The 16,743-nt window shown below is 36.7% G+C and overlaps 1 protein-coding gene across 1 annotated transcript in view; it reads left to right on the top strand.

Annotated features, from left to right (window-relative positions):
• Positions 1-16,743, top strand: part of RNF43 (ring finger protein 43) — a 63,967-nt gene continuing 47,224 nt past the window's right edge. The window contains exons 1-2 of the mRNA XM_025996019.2: positions 1-594; positions 1,632-2,273. Coding sequence (XP_025851804.1) covers positions 2,022-2,273 — 252 coding nt within the window. The 5' untranslated portion in view covers positions 1-594; positions 1,632-2,021. The remainder of the gene's footprint in view (positions 595-1,631; positions 2,274-16,743) is intronic.

The following is a 16,743-nucleotide window of genomic DNA, read 5'->3' as shown; positions in this document are numbered from 1 at the left end:
AGAGAGCGTGATTGCAGTCCCAGGGGAGGGAGTCAGAGCTAGAACACCAATTACAAACCACAGGCTTCCTCCTCTAGGGAGTTGATCCAGAATTGTCTTTCTGGAAGGGAAGCACTCGAATCTTTCCGAACTTTCCAAGCCCATCCATGATTCAGAGACACTGCTTTCTCCCTCTGGGATTTTCTGTGTTCCTGGTAGTGAATTGTTGCTGATGTATTTGCTACTTTGCTTCTTTTCTCTCTCAGGATTTGATCATTTTATATGCTGTTCGGGGAGAAAAAGAACTTTTGTTAGAAAGGAGATTTCAGAAATGATTTTGGATCCTTTATAAGTGCTTTTAGAGTTCTTGGGAACAGTAGCTCTAAGCCTGGAGTAAATGTTTGCCTTTGACCTGCATGGATTATTTTTTCAGGCTGCGGAATTTCTCGGCACCTACCTGCAGTGTGGGGCCCTTGATCTGGTTGCAGAGTAAGAAGGTGGAAGAATGAGCTGTACTTGGTTAAGCAGTTGAAACCTTTTTTGAGCAGGACCTATAAAAGCATAATTGAATTTGTTTCACCCCCGTGGATTCCGGTGGGCCCGACAGCACAACAGGTTTGCAGATTTCTTTTGAAATTCTTATTTTTCTCCCTCTGCCTCAGCAAAAGAGAAGGATCTATATAACAGGTTCATGTTCAATTGCTTGGCTTTTCAACACTTATTCCGAAGACTTTATAAGTTTTTTTTTTTTTTAACTTGACCTCTGAACACAGCGGGCTTTGTGGTTGAAGTGCATTTTTATTTCCTGAAGGGTACACATTTTAATATCTTAGAACTAAGATTTTGTTTGTACAAAGACCTAAATTCTCAAGTGTGCCTAGAAATAGCACAGATCTGCTCTACTCAGGCTTATTTTTACTTTTTCAGGATGTTCTACTTAGAGCCTGTAGACTAATCACCTCCCTACTCCCCCTTTTATTCCCCACCCCCTCAAAGAATTTGAAAACGTGTTAGGAATAGTCCTTTGTTTTACCTAAGAACGTAGAAAATTACAGATTACAAGATCTGGATAATAAAGGAGTTTCCAAAAGCATCTCATGGGAAATCAAAGTGCTTGGCATTCTCAAGCAGGAGAGTAAAAGCTGGAATCCCTAAGATAGAACGGAAAATAAAGATAGAAATATCAATTTTAACTGGAAAAATATTTGGAAAGCTAACTTTTTCAAATACTCTTATGATTTTGAAAGTTGGAAAAGGCAATGATACTCAGGATTATCCTGTAATATGTGAAGACATATAAATTGGCATCTAATTTATAGACAAATTTAGGAAGAACATTAAAATGATAGTATATTTAACTTCATGAAAAGTATAAATTCAATGGGCCTAGAACTCTGGCTACACTAAAAAAAGTTTAATGTGAAAATTTTTGAATACATGTCATAGCATCTTTGGACATGTCTCGAAGTGTGGCCTGAAATATTGTACCCTCTCCTCCATTAAAAAAAAAATCTCTCCTTTACCATTGACAATTTTGTGGCTTAGGAAGGACCATCTCTTCATTTTCCAAGCTGGCTTTTTTCACTCTCCTCTCCAATGCATGGCTTTAGTTGTTTACTTTGCCTTGTTTTGTTCATTAACATTGGGTTTAGCGGTTCAGCAACTTGATGCATATGGAAGACCAGCACCAAGTGAACTGACATAATAATAATTCAGGATGTGACATTCAACTTCAAGCAAAGTTGGAAATTCCAAAGAGAAGTGGTGATATCTTTACAAATCATAGTGAAGATGGGAGAAAATGACATATCTGCAGCAGAAGTGGGCTGAAAACACCCTCTTCTTCCCTGACAGATCAGGAATGCCACCTGTTCTTGGGAATTTATTTTAGAGAAAGGAAGAGCCAAAACTACAACTTGGCTTTCAGAAACTGAAGCATAAATTGTCTTTTCCTCCCATTTGTCTGGATCTGAGAACCTGCATTTGGTATTAGCTAGTGGAAGCAGTATGTATGGCCGAAGTGCATTGCTGCAGCTGGTAGCATGAGTGGTAGCCACCAGCTGCAGCTGGCTGCCCTCTGGCCCTGGCTGCTGATGGCTACCCTGCAGGCAGGCTTTGGACGCACAGGACTGGTATTGGCAGCAGCGGTGGAGTCTGAAAGATCAGCAGAGCAGAAAGCTATTATCAGAGTGATCCCCTTGAAAATGGACCCCACAGGAAAACTGAATCTCACTTTGGAAGGTGTTTTTGCTGGTGTTGCTGAAATAACTCCCGCAGAAGGCAAATTAATGCAGGTAAGGATAATTTATTATATTTCACTTTCCATCTGTCCAAAATATGCCTTTCTTCTTTTTTGTCTCTCAAATCAAATACAAGAGCTTCTGCTGTTTAGTTTTGTTTATCTTTTAAGGGTATTGCCTTATTGGCCTTCTAAAACAAAATCTTAATTTATACTGAAGAAGAAACATATAAAATTCCATGTTTTAGAAGATCATCTGCTTATTTTTAATGCTGATATTACATTGTCTTTTTAGATCCATGTAATAAGGCCATTCTTTGCAAGTGATGTATTCTGGGGCCCATTTTTTGATAGATTAAATATATAGACTTATATTTAATTGACCCGAGGATCGGACTTTATATCCTGTTTAAATTTGAAGTGAACACTGAGGAGGTTGATTTTTTTTTATTGAGGTAAAATTGGTATATAACATTAGTTTCAAGTGTACAACATGATAATTTGATATTGTATACATTACAAAGTGATCACCACAGTAAGTCTAGTTACCATCTGTTGCCATACAATTGTAAGGAGGTTACAATGGTCAGCAGCACCCTGAGATTCTAGAATGTCTTTGGAACATATTTGATCATCATATCACTTTTAAAATTCAATCAAGCTTGAATGTTACGGCTGGTTTTATACCACGTGTAGCACTCTATTGCTAACCCCAAAATGGAGAGGACTACGTTACAAAATGGACACAAGGTGTAAAATTGCCTCCTTTGGTCTTGTCTACACATAATTTTATTTTGAAAACTTTTTATTTCAACATTTGTTCTTTGTTCACCCACCAAGCTTTTCAGACACAGTTTCTTAGGCTTTTACGCTGTGAATTTTGCCTATAATTCATTCATAGCCTATTCTTTATGTATCAAATTTATGAACTGACTGGGGCCATAGATTTTCATAGGTGAATTGCTCATTCCCCATGGTGAAGAGAGAGCCTAAAGGGCTGTACTTTTTTACTGTGGCATTCTAGTGTCTTATTCCATAGAACTGTGAAAGATTATTGCTTAATATTCATTTTATAAATGGGCGGCTCTTGCTATAGCTCTTGGACATAGGTTAAAATGTTATTAAATATGATTTATTTCAATATCCAGCCTCAGATTTTAATTTTGTGATATGAACAGAACCAAAGTATTGTTTGCATTTAAATTGTTGTCTACTTAAAGAAGGTGAGAAAATTTAACAAATTATAGAACTCTCTTTTCCAAACATGGGATTTTACCTTATATGATTTTGTGGTTCTTTAAGATCACTTTTTAGGCAATATTTTGACACTGGGTTAAATGAAGTGGAAGAATTAGATGAAATGGAAAAATAGGCAAAAAAGAATGTATCTGGAAAAAATGGCAAAAGAATTTTTGGACAAGAGCCTATTTATTCATTTAAACTCTAGGATGGAATTAGGAATATTTATAGGTAGAGGGACGTCTGGGTACCTCAGCGGTTGGGCGGCTGCCTTTGGCTCAGGTCCTCAAGGCATGATCCTGGGGTCCTGGAATTAAGTCCCCTGTCTGGCTCCCTGTGGGGAGTCTGCTTCTCCCTCTGCCTATATCTCTACTTCTCTGTCTCTCTCATGAATAAATAAATAAAATATTTTTTTAAAAAAGGAATACTTACAGATTGAAATCACAAATCATTTTGAATATAATTGGAAAGGAAACTTTCTTCCTGACTTTGCCTAGTTAATATCCTGAAGCATAATGAATGTATGTGCTTCATTTTCATTTTTATCTCTAATTTTACTATAGAACCATATTTTGATATATCTGAGGTCTTTGGGAGCCATACTAAGCTATGTGTCTTATTAATGTCCTGTGGCAGCATGTTCATGGGTTAATTATATGATGCAGGGGATCCCTGGGTGGCTCAGCGGTTTAGTGCCTGCTTTTGGCCCAGGGCATGATCCTGGAGTTCCGGATCAAGTCCCACATCAGGCTTCCTGCGTGGAGCCTGTTTCCCCCTCTGCCCATGTCTCTGCCTCTCTCTCTTTCTGTGTCTCTCATGAATAAATAAATAAAATCTTTTAAAAATCTTTAAAAAAATTATGATACATAAAATAGTGTCTCTTTTATTTTAAATGTGTTGTCTTCTGTTATAAAGCTCTGTGTATTTATAAAGGAAAAGGTATATAACAGAGACTAGCTGGGATTCTCTCTACCATTCATTATTTTACCAATCTTTATCACATCTTCTCCTATTCTACCTTTCTTCTCACTCTGGTAAATTCTGCTGATTTTTTTTTTTTTTTTAGCTGTTAATTTTGAACCTATCAGTATACTTTAAATGTTGTTTCTTTACTTAGTGAAGGGGGAATTTCATTGTATCTATTATTTAGCAAGGCCTTAAATGCTTTATTAGAGGGTGGTTTTGCATCATTGGCAATTTTTAGTCTTTCTTCACTTTTTCTGTTCACATAAGCCTCTTTTTTAGGTCATTAATAAGTTTGTATACTAGGCTAATATTAATCACTGGATACTATCAATATTGGTCCTGGTTTACTGTCTCTGAGTCAATTTTTAATCCACAATAGTTACTAAATTTTCCTAATAGCCTCTTTTGAGAGACTTTATTTTAAAAATACAAAAACCTTTTGAATGATATGCACCCGTTCTTCTTTACCTGCCATTTGATTAATTCTTTCAAAGAACTCTAGTGTGTTAGGGACACATGGTTTACACTTGTAGAATCCATGCTGTTTGTTCCTTATCAGATTACACTGCAGCTCAGGTTTACTCAACTGTGGTTAACCAAGCCTCCCATTTAACTGAAGTTTGCATCTCTCAGAGCTGTGCTTTGCTGCACTTCAGCTTGCTTGATAGATAGCTGTACCCTGTGTCACAAATCTGAAGGCAGTCTTCTCTGTTGGCTTTGATGAATTTTAGATAATTTTATGTATCCTCTGCCTATGAATTATTCTAGCTGCCTATTAAGGTTGATTGTCTCTAAAGATGTAGTCAGGCCTTGTAAAATTGGGGGTGCTATGCATTGGGAAATGTAAACGTACAAGAACTGTGATTTAAAAAAACAGTACTCTTGTTGTGGTTTCTGGAATTCCCAGAGAGTTTCAGAAAACCTGACATTTCTTTATATTTTGTTCAATTAATCCCTGTCAGGGAAACTTTCCAGATCTCCTAATTCCTTGTCTGTGTCTGATAAAAAGGACTAAATGATGGTGAGTATAATTTTTTACTGTTTTTATTTTTCATTTGAAAAAATATATATTTTTTTCTCCTGGTTTATACCACTGTAGATGGAAAATGTGGTAGATCTTATGCATTGTCTAACTGTCCAGTTTTCTGGTTTATTTACTCTTGTCAAGATTTGTTTCTATTATTTCTAGTAACATGGTTGCTACCACTTCTATAAATGATTATAGTCCTATTTTCTTTTTTGATTCTTACTCCTTATAAATGTCACACAGAGGGACAACTCAAAATCGATCTTTTTCCTCAAAGCAAAAGAGCGAGATTCCTATTAGCATAGCATGAGAGGTCAACGTTCTTTGATTGTCATACTCTTCCTGCTCAGCGGGTTGTCCTGGATTTTCTTAGACTCAAGGATAAAGTTATGATCAAGATTAAAATGTACTGTCCTGAGGCTTCAGACTTACAGTGGGAACTGTGGTGGTTAGCTTTTGGCCACAAGCAGTGAACACCTCCTGGACAAATTCCCCCTTGTGCATTGTCTCTGCTTGCCCCTTAATTTACCTTTTAGTCAACATGTAGCTATCCTATCTTTGCATTTTTGCTTTATTTGTAGTCAGAACCTGAAATGAATAATTTGAGGAGGAGAGAAATCTTTATGATTAAGGCTGTGGCCAAAGCCAGAGAGACAATGCTTTAGGTAACTATAGTTGACAAAGTGACTGCACTGTGACTCAAGGGACATGACTTTTAGCTCTGACTCTGTCACTAAGTAGTTGGGTGTTTTGGGACGAAATGGTTTTTACCTTTCTAGGCTATAGATTCCCCATCTGTAAAAATGAGAGACTCAAATATAATAGTGCATTGCAAACTTGTGGTAGTCATTTTACATGTATTATTAGCTCATTGCATCCTCATAATAACTTTGTGAGAGAAGTACAAAACTTTTATTCTTCACATTTGACAGATAAGGAAACTGAGACTCAAAGTGTTATTATCTGCCAAGGTCATGTGGCTAGTAGGTGGCATAGTTGGAAGCGTGAACCCTAGAGCCCAAGGTTTTTCAGCTCTAAAATTCTGGGCATCAAAGAATGCTACAAATGAACAGAATACCAGTGTGGGCTATATCTATAAATGATTCATTTATTTCCAGACTAGAAAGGAATGAAAATGATGAGTACTGGTTTCTGAGGTTGACCCAGAATACCCAATATCCTGCTAATTTCTAATAATCTCTGTTCCTTCCCTTTCTCTCATTTGTGTTTCATTTGCAAAGATATTTGTAAATCAGATTGTTTATTTAATCAGTATCTACCTTTTCATGTAACAGCTTTCATTAGCTTTCTCTTCATTTTATAACAGACCATGGTAAACCATCTAATACAGGAACCTGGCATCATAAATTTTAAAATAGCATATGCACTGAGTGCACAAGTTGGAGCCCCTTGGAAGTAAAGATTTCAAAGTTTTGGGATTTTGTTTTGAGACCAGCCTTTAAAAGAAGAGTAAATATTCAAGGCACAGTCAACTCTCAGTTATTTATATTAATGGAGGTACAGAAAAACCAATTAATTTATAATTGACTTTGGAACAGAGTCAGAAGTACACCCATCAGATACAGTTCTGCTGTGTGCACTACTAACAATCTTAGATACTTGCCTTCTACGGTCCTAGCTCAGAGCCTCTCTTGATTTGGCTTTGTTGTTAGAAGCCTGGCACCCAGAGGAGAGAAGAAAGCTACAGAATATTTTTAATGATAATTTTTCAAGTTAAGAAGGTATCTCTTTTATAAGCACCCATAAAACAGATTTGTATACATAATAGTTCTTTATTTCATGTGGAAATCCAGCAAATATTTTGTAAATTCAAATTCATAAGTCTCTGTGGTTAATAGGAATCAATAAATGAGCTGTACCTTTGGCTATTACACCTATCAGGCTATTTAGTGTTTATTTAGCTGATTCTGGGAGTAGACATTTCCTTGTTTTTTGCAGTAAAGTGTTTGCATGTGTGCTGTAATTTTTTTCTTTATGTAAAAATTAGCCATAGTTCACTTAAAAAAAAAAAAGATTATTTATTTATTTGAGAGAGAGTGTGGGGTAGGTAGAGTGGGAAAGGGAGAGTCCTAAGCAGACTCTGTGCTCAGCATGGAGCCTGATGTGGGGCTCTACACAGAGCTTAATCTCACAACCCTGAGATTGTGAGCTGAGCTGAAACCAAGAGTGAGATGCTTAACCAAGTGTACCACGCAGGCACCCCAGCCATAGTTTACTTTTTATATAGTATTAAAGACGTTTCTGGGGCTCTTGGTTTTTGTTGTTTTTGTTGTTTTTTAAGTGGCTCCATGCTAGGAGCCCAACACAGGGCTTGAACTCAACAACCCTGAGATCAAGACCTGGGCAGATATCAAGAGTCAGATGCTTAACTGACTGAGCCACCCAAGCACCCCTGTTTTTGTTTTTGTTTTTAATAGATGGGCTTTTGCATTTTACTCACTGGAAAGTGTTGGAACTTTTTTGTGCCTTTTTTTCCCTCTTACTTCCTTCAAATTGCTAAGTACAGTTGAGGAAAAAGGTGTTACAAATGAACACTATACTATTATAAATGTCCTGTTAGGAACCAGAATTGGTAGTACAGGGAGGGTATTGTTAGAGAAGAGTGTGGTAATGATGTTCCATTGATTTTCTATGTTTTCTTCCAAGAAGTTTAAAATGATTTACAAATACCTGCAAGCCAAATAGGAACAAGTGATATTTACTCCATTTTACAAAAAAGGAAACATAATGGGAGAGAGAAAGCAAATAAATTATCCAAGAACAAAGCTGCACAGGGATAGACCCAGTCTTCTTTGCAGGAGATAGATGAATAGTCCAATTTTTAAGGTATCCAAGGATGTGGGTTTCTCTGGGATTGGTTCTCTGGAATGGGAATTCTAAAAAGCTAAAATATTGTCAAAGGCTGAGATATCTACTCTATTTGGGCCTATGCTGTTCAGTGTGATAATTCAGTCAAAAAACTATGGGTGAAACAGTTTGCCAACTTTATGTCTCAAACCCAATGAGCCCATGCTCTGATCTGCATTCATTGTTTTTTTCAGCATTGCTGAAGTCTAGGAAGGCCTCATTCCTCCTGAGCTCATATTCTTCCCTGCTTCGTTTTTCTTTATAAGCTTTGGCCATGTGACATACTATAATATTTTACTTTTGTACTTGTCTCTGTCCCCTCATTGGAATATGAGTTCTATGGAAGTAGGGACTTTTGTCTCCTTAGTTCAGAGCTGTATTCTTGGAAAGTAGTGCCTTAATATACTTAGTGCCTTAGACATAATAGTTATTCAATAATTATTTATTGAATAAATATAAGGAACAAGATGGTGGTGCTGAGTAACTCTAGTAGCTGGGAGATAACTTTAGGATGAAACAGAGTTATTTATGTCATCACATTTCTTTTTTTTTTAATTTTTATTTATTTATGATAGTCACAGAGAGAGAGAGAGAGAGAGGCAGAGACACAGGCAGAGGGAGAAGCAGGCTTCATGCACCGGGAGCCCGATGTCGGATTCGATCCCGGGTCTCCAGGATCGCGCCCTGGGCCAAAGGCAGGCGCCAAACCGCTGCGCCACCCAGGGATCCCCTGTCATCACATTTCTAAGTATACTACGAGGTCAATTATTTTGAGTGCTTTGGGTTTGATATAACATGCTTTATTCCTTTACTCCTCTGACTTACAGACAGCTTAGTATCTCCTTGATTGCTGCTTCCAAATTGTAAACATAGGTATAATCAATATGTTTGAGGTGCTCCTTTCCACAGTGTTTTTTACACAGCATTTATTTGGTTTAATAGATAGACCAACTTCTGCTTTTTAGGAACTTCTAATTTTTTATTTTTTTTTTTTCAATTTTTAAAATTTGTTTATTCATGAGAGACACAGGTAGAGGGAGAAGCAGGCTCCCTGCAGGGAGCCTGATGCAGGACTCGATCCCAGGACTCCGGATCATGACCTGAGCTGAAGGCAGTGGAACAACCACTGAGCCACCCAGGTGTCCCATAAATTCTAATTTTCTAAGAAAGATTTATTGGGGTACTGACTTTAAATCTGTAATTATAAAATATTGGGATATATCCAAAGGATTTCACTTTCTTGGTTGTAAGCTTTTGGTTCCCAATTCTGGTTTTGAGATACCCTAACACAGTGATTTTTAATCCTTTTTTGGTGTCACAGACACCTTTGAGGATTTGAGAAAAGTTGCTGACCACATGTACTTAACATATAATTTTTCATAAAACCTCAGTGAATTGAAAGATATAGAGATCTAAGGATTCCAGATCAATGACTGTTATCCTAGACTAATCCCAATTATTTTAATAATACCAAATTCTCAAAACCGATTTACCCTCAGATTACTTAATTTAAAAAGTATTTGTATAGGGGTACCTTGATGGCTCAGTCAGTTGGGTGGCCAACTCTTGATTTGATTTTAGATCATGGTCTTGGAGTTGTGGGACTGGGCCCCTGTCAGGCTCTGTGCTCAGCATAGAGTCTGCTTGTCCCTCTCCCTGCCCCTCCCCCCCATTTTCACATGCTCGCTCTCTCTAAAATAAACAAAATTTTATTTTTTTATAAGTTTATTTATTTTTTTATTTACTTATGATAGTCACAGAGAGAGAGAGGCAGAGACACAGGCAGAGGGAGAAGCAGGCTCCATGCACCGGGAGCCCGATGTGGGATTCGATCCTGGGTCTCCAGCATCGCGCCCTGGGCCAAAGGCAGGCGCCAAACCGCTGCGCCACCCAGGGATCCCAATAAACAAAATTTTAAAGCAAAAGTGTATATATTACTTGAAGTCAAACAGACAACTATATTATGATATAGTTATAAGATGGATGGCCTGACCTAAGATGACCTCAGATGCAAAAATTGGTATGACAAGGATCTACTTATGTTTACTTAGTAGAGGAATTGTGCTCTCCAAATGTTTGTGGGTATATGTGTCTGTTTGATTACTAAATTCAAAAAACATAGGCTATAAAACTAACTTTAGTTACTTTCTATTTTTTTGGTTTCAATCCTTTGAGCTCTATTGCTTTCCCTAGGATAGAATTCCTTGGACACTTAAATTTCTGTTTGCTAAAATGGAAAACTTTTTATCTTTTTAAAAAAGTTTATTGTTGCTTGCTCATTTATTTTTAAAAATAGCAGATAAGCTACTTTACCTACTCTAATTTTTATCTGGGTTCTAAACATTATAGTTCATGAATATATTTTGTTTTGTTTTGTTTGATACTTTTAATATATTACAATTTGTGTTTAATATGCAAATTTGGAAACACCAAAATAATCAAAGTGATTTAAGTTAGAGAGTTTTTTTGAGAATTATGAACACAGTCTCACATTTTTCTTGGAGATAGGAAATTAGATTATTTAGAAATTCTGGTCCCTGGAATCTGAGGCAGTAGTAATTGTTTAAGACGGCAGTGTAATTATTTTCAAGACCACTGTTCATTTTTTAAAAGTTTAGGATACTTCTGTTATGATGGAAAGCAGCCATAATACAACTGTAATTTAGGTAGCATATTTAGTTATCATGTGTCTACCAATTTTATGCATGCTTATATATCAAAAGGGTACTATTATGTATATATAATATATGATAATTGGGAAATACTATTGCTGTTGTTATTTCGTAGAATAATCTGGATGAGACTGCAGGCTTTGTGTTTTATGCCTATTGATCTTGCTATTTCCTAAAAACAGATTATGGATTCCCATTCTTTTTTCTGTAAACCATTTTGTACAGTCTTGTTAATTATCCACTCAAAAAAAAGAGAGAGAGAGAGAGAGAAAAGGAAAAAAGAAATCTTTTATGTGATTCAGGTTTCAGATTCTTTCATTTTTGTATCTTCTGCTTAGAACTATATTGGTATCTGACTTTACAATTCTGTGGCCAAGTTTTTATAAAACTTTGTGGAGGACTTTATTGGTCTTATACTAGAATTAAATCCTATTCAGTTTTCCTTACCTAGGGTAAAATACAGGGCAGGCTATTCCATTTGTAAAACATAATCATCAAATTTTAAACTAGAAAAAACACCTAATCCAATCATTTTATTTTACAGATGAAGAAATAGGCAGATTAGTAGTTTGCCAAAGAGCTGCCAATCTATTGCCTTATCTTACTAGCCAGCATTTTTACCAAGCCTTATTTATTTATTTTAAACTTTTTTGGGGGGTCATTGCAGGGCGATTAAAAGCAGATATTGGCAGAGACTTTCCCCTGAGCATTCCATTAAGAAGATATTATAGACTGCCATAGGTTCTCTTTCTTCTTTGATCCTAGTCAACCAGAAGGCATACTTTATAATAAGTGAACAAATACCTTACCACAACTTAGCATTATTTTACATGATGGGTATGTTATTTATTCTGCTGTAGAATCACTGTACACCAGATGGCCTGATGACCTGGATTGTTTCCTCAAAGCAGTAGAGAATTTTTATGAAATCTGGCCAAGAACCTTACTGAGACTGGGGACTGCACTAGATTATCTCAATGTCTTATAAGATGGATCTCCTACACTGTGGCAGTCCTGTAGGAATACAAAGAACAGCACCTTACCCTAATCCTACTGAGGAAAACAACAGAAGACAGTATAAGATAAATGCCAAGGAGAAATGTAGGCATGGATGCTTTAGAATACCAATTTTTATTCTCTTGGGAGTCTTTCAAATGACTGTGGTAGTTCTGTTTCACAGTCCTCTAGGACTGAAGAAAAAACAAACAAAAAACATAAGATTTTAACCCAGGCACCTTCAAGTAGCGTAAAGCTAGAGGACAACTATGAGCCAAACAGTCATACCTTCTAATTTCCACTGTTATCAGTTAAATATAGGTTATAATATTGCCTATATAAATATTCCTGTATGTATAATATCCATCTGTAGTGTTTTCCTTAGAATTTCAAATAAACATTATGGTTTTCTTCTCAAATTACAAACTTTCTAAAATGTATGAGAAATTCCTGTTTAGTTGTGGTAAAATTAAAAGAAAATTTAACTTTAAACAGAATTCAACATATTAGTAGTTCTGTTTGAGAATCTCACTAGCTCAGTTTTAGTTTACAGACTGTATAAAAGAAGAAATAAATACTATGTAGAAGGAGAATAGTATTTGAAGATAACCTCTGTTTAGCAAAATTTATTTCTAATACTGAGGTTTTAAAAAATGTTTGACTGTGGTCACCAGTATCTGTTATTTCAATTATTTAAAATGTGTTGTGACTTTAATATGAGGCATATAAACACTAAATCTAGAAGAATGTATGTGTCTGCTATGACAACAACAGTAGGCTATTACCTGCTCTGAAGTTAGTAAACTGTATGGTTTTGCATCATGTCTTTTATCACCATTAGAGATTATGTAGAATTTAGTTATCTCTTGTGGGTATATGAAAAGTCCATAGGTGACTTATGACCATTTAAAAAGTAAGTCACGGGGCAGCCTGGGTGGCTCACCGGTTTAGCGCTGCCTTCACCCCAGGGAGACCTAGGATCGAGCCCACATCAGGCTCCCTGCATGGAGTCTGCTTCTCCCTCTGCCTGTGTCTCTGCCTTTTTTTCTTTCTCTCTCTCTGGTCTCTCATGAATAAATAAATACAATCTTTAAAAAAAAATAAAAATAAAAAGCAAGTCACATAACCTATTATCTGTTGGGGTATGTGATAAGGTAACCAAATAATCTTTAAGATCCTTTCTAACTCTAAACATTGGGAGTTTATGTTTACCCTAGAAATAGACTTATTATATTAGGGGGACATATAACTTGCTTATTTATTTCTTTCCCCTGAGATAAAGTTTATTTGGTGGGTGGTACAAAAAATCTGACTAAATTCCTTAAAGCCACACAATAAGTTGGCAGCAAAATGAAGCATCAGACTCAGATGCACTCCCAGTCCTCTGGTCCTATCGTTATGGTTCATGAATATATTTTGTTCACAAAATAAACTCATGCAAAAATGAGTTTTCCTCTGTAGATTTATATTTTAAATTATCTGTAGTGAATTGGGGACCCTTATTCTAAATTCTTCATCAAAGGATCGCAGTGACCAAACCACACTGATTTCAATCGTGAACCTCCATCTAAGTGAATCTGAACCTTCGAAAAGGCTTGGAAAAGCCACTGATAACCTAGAGCCAATCGGGGCCATAGTAGTAAAAGGATGATGTGTCTGATTCTAAAATACTTTGTGAAGTTGAATTATCAGGGATAAACTGAATAATTATACTTTAGGATTTCAGAGCAACTGATAGGTGTTTGTGTGTGGGGCTGGGTCTGTAAGCATCTGGAGGCATCTGGGAAGAGTGGAAATGGGGCCATCTGATTAATAACTATGCCTTGTTATTTAAACCGTGACTTTCTGCATTGAATATCCCCCAGAGCTGGAAAACTTCCGCTGGCAAAAAAAAAAGGGGGGGGGGGCTGCCATGCTGTTGCTGAGGGCGATACAGTAGACACAAAAGCTCCTTCTTACAGGCCTGCAGCAGAGGCAGCCTGTACAGGCAGGCCCCATCCTCTCAAAGACTGGGAATCTGATTCTTTCCCCAGGGGGTTTCCAACTAGTTTGCACTTCAGAAAAATCTTTTCTTTCTCCTGCTGTTCACGCCCTGCAAAGAATTTTCTTCCAACCAAAGAAATTGTTCTATAATCAAAGATCCTTGTCCTTGGTTGTTGGACATCAAAGAAAGTTTGGAGGAGCCGGGGGATTATGTGAGTGCCTAGAATTTATTCTGAATGCAAACTTGCAACATTAGCAAGTCCCCCAAAGAATATACTTATCTCAGAGAGAGCCTAATATAACTGAGTGTATACTCCTCCTTGATTGGTTGTACTCCAGTAAGATACAAATGAGATGAATAGCTCTGTCTGGACTTAATTCCTGTATGTTTGGTTCTTGAGGTTCTTAATGGAACTTACCGTTACTCTACCTGCCCTTTTAAAACCTGGTATTGGGAAACATGAAGATCTATTGGTAAACTTGAAATGACAAAATAAATAAATAAATAAATAAATAAATAAATAAATAAATAAATCTTTTTTAACCTTCAGTATTTCAACTTTTGGGAATTTGGGGTTTCTCCCAGGGTCGTTGATGATATCACCAATGTCAGGAGCCACATTCCCTGCATTCCCTGCTGTCTCTGAGGTGTTGATGATGTCATTTCTCTCACAAAGGAAAACCTCAGCACCCTGAGGGCCTGAACTCAGGTCTTGGCAGGTAAATGAAGGAGGAACTTACTTCTGGATTTAAACTATTTGATTGACTCAGGCATAAAGACGCACAACCATGTTATGTACTAGCTTCACAGCCTCATCTCTAGAACCTGAATAGATCATTTATTGTTTAGGGAGAATTAACATTGTAACTTCAAGAAATTATTTTCTGGATCAGAACAATGATTAATTTAATATTTTGGTTCTTGCAGTCAGGACATTTAAAGGCTGTTGTTCTAAGAGATTATGCTCCTTTTAAAATATCTTCTGAATCCATGAATTTTTCCAGGCTTTTCTGGAATCCATTTATAGATTATCTGACTTTGCTTCCTAGAGTAGATTAACAACAACAAAAACAAGAATTAGAAAAAATAAAGTGACGGATAGGACAGATTTAGGCAGAGTTGTATCCTGGGCAAAGTACATTCTTGTTATTTTAATCTTGGCTCTGTGGTTATGAACAGAAGAGAGTATTTGGTCTAGGAGACTTCCAATCTCTTCTGTCCCTTCATTGCAACCACAAAGTAGTGGTTGGAAATAGAATTCCAGGAACACCAAAAATGCTCACAGTTTCCAATAGTGGCAGCTCTAGTCCCGCCACAAGGATTCTTTGAGCACTCTTCCTCAGAGCCTTCTTGTGTCTTTGTGGTTAGGAACCTACATCGTCAATCACAAAGGCTTGTCCTGAAGACAAACCTGGTAAAAATGTCAATTGTCTTTCTTTGACACGAAAAACAATCCTTTATATTTTTACTCTGTTCTAAACTAATATGCTCTAGGTTTTTAGAGAAAGACAGTGTATCATCCACTTCATTCTCACAAAATTTTAAGTGCACTAGTTTGTACTAGGAAGGTAAGTCAGGATGTATGGGATAGGCAAGATTTGCCAGAGGTTTTTATTCCACTCAGCAGTGTTAAACTAACTTGCCTGTGTTACTCCTGTGTAGGTATTCAATTACAGTTTGGGTTGTCTTTTTTTTTTTTTTTTTTTTTTTTACACTAAGAATATATGGGTAAAATTCACTGAAATTTAAGAATCCCTTTTTAAACGTTTGTAAGGGGGAATAGGGAATTGAACTGTAAAGGGAAGAGCTGAACCTGCAACCTTTCATTACTGTAATCTTATTTCTCCTGAGTTGATGTGTACTTGAACCAAATTAATAACATTATATGAAATGCCCTAGTTTTTCCACCAATGTCAGTCTTAAAGGTATGGAACAGGGTTTGGCATTTTGTTTCCATTTTTATTGTTTTGTTTTCTAAGGGGAAGTTTGAATTGGAGCCTGTCTGGCAGGATTCCATACTTCTACCAAACCACCTGTCCTGGCAGAGACAATGGAATCAAAAGTCAAGTTCTTTATGACTGCACCTGCCTTGTAAGTGCTGCCAGAAGATCTGATTTTCTTCTGTAGCCAAACTCTACCCAGAAATTATAGTATTTGGCACCTAAACAGTAGGTGCATACACCCAAAAACATGGATGTCCTAATTTCAGGAGGACTCATACTAGTTCTCTGTTGACTTCTAAGATAGTCTTTTACATCACATTCAATGATTATTTTACTATTTATCAGATGGAGGCAATGTAACTTTCTGGTTCACTGGTTTCGAGATTTTTGTCAGGATCTACCAATGATGATGGATCAGTTTGGTAATTTATTATTTAGAAATTGCATTCTGCAATTGTGCCTCTGCTAAGGATGAAGGAGAATATGATCTATTTAAAAGAGATCAGGAACATTATGTCCAAAGTCAGAACACCATGTAGTGTTTTCTAGGAGAAGCTAACCATTTGTCCTTGCTTTTTTTTCCATTTCCAGAAATGTAAGTTACCCTATGGGTCACCAGTTGAATGCTGTCTTGATGAGGCAATTGTTTTGGAGGCCAACTAACTTCCTGGATTAGGACATTTTCCTTTTGAATTATCAGAGTGTATCTTGGGTTCCCTTAGGGTAGTTACTTCACTGTGCTCTAACTTTATGTGTAACTGGAGGCCTTCTGGCCTAAGAACATAATTTCTGCCACCAATCAGATGAATGAAAATAATACGCCCACTGGG

Source organism: Vulpes vulpes, chromosome 2 (assembly GCF_048418805.1).
Source record: "Vulpes vulpes isolate BD-2025 chromosome 2, VulVul3, whole genome shotgun sequence".
NCBI lineage: Eukaryota > Metazoa > Chordata > Mammalia > Carnivora > Canidae > Vulpes > Vulpes vulpes.
The sequence above is the reverse complement of the archived record's forward strand: the minus strand, read 5'-3'. Positions and strand labels throughout refer to the sequence as shown.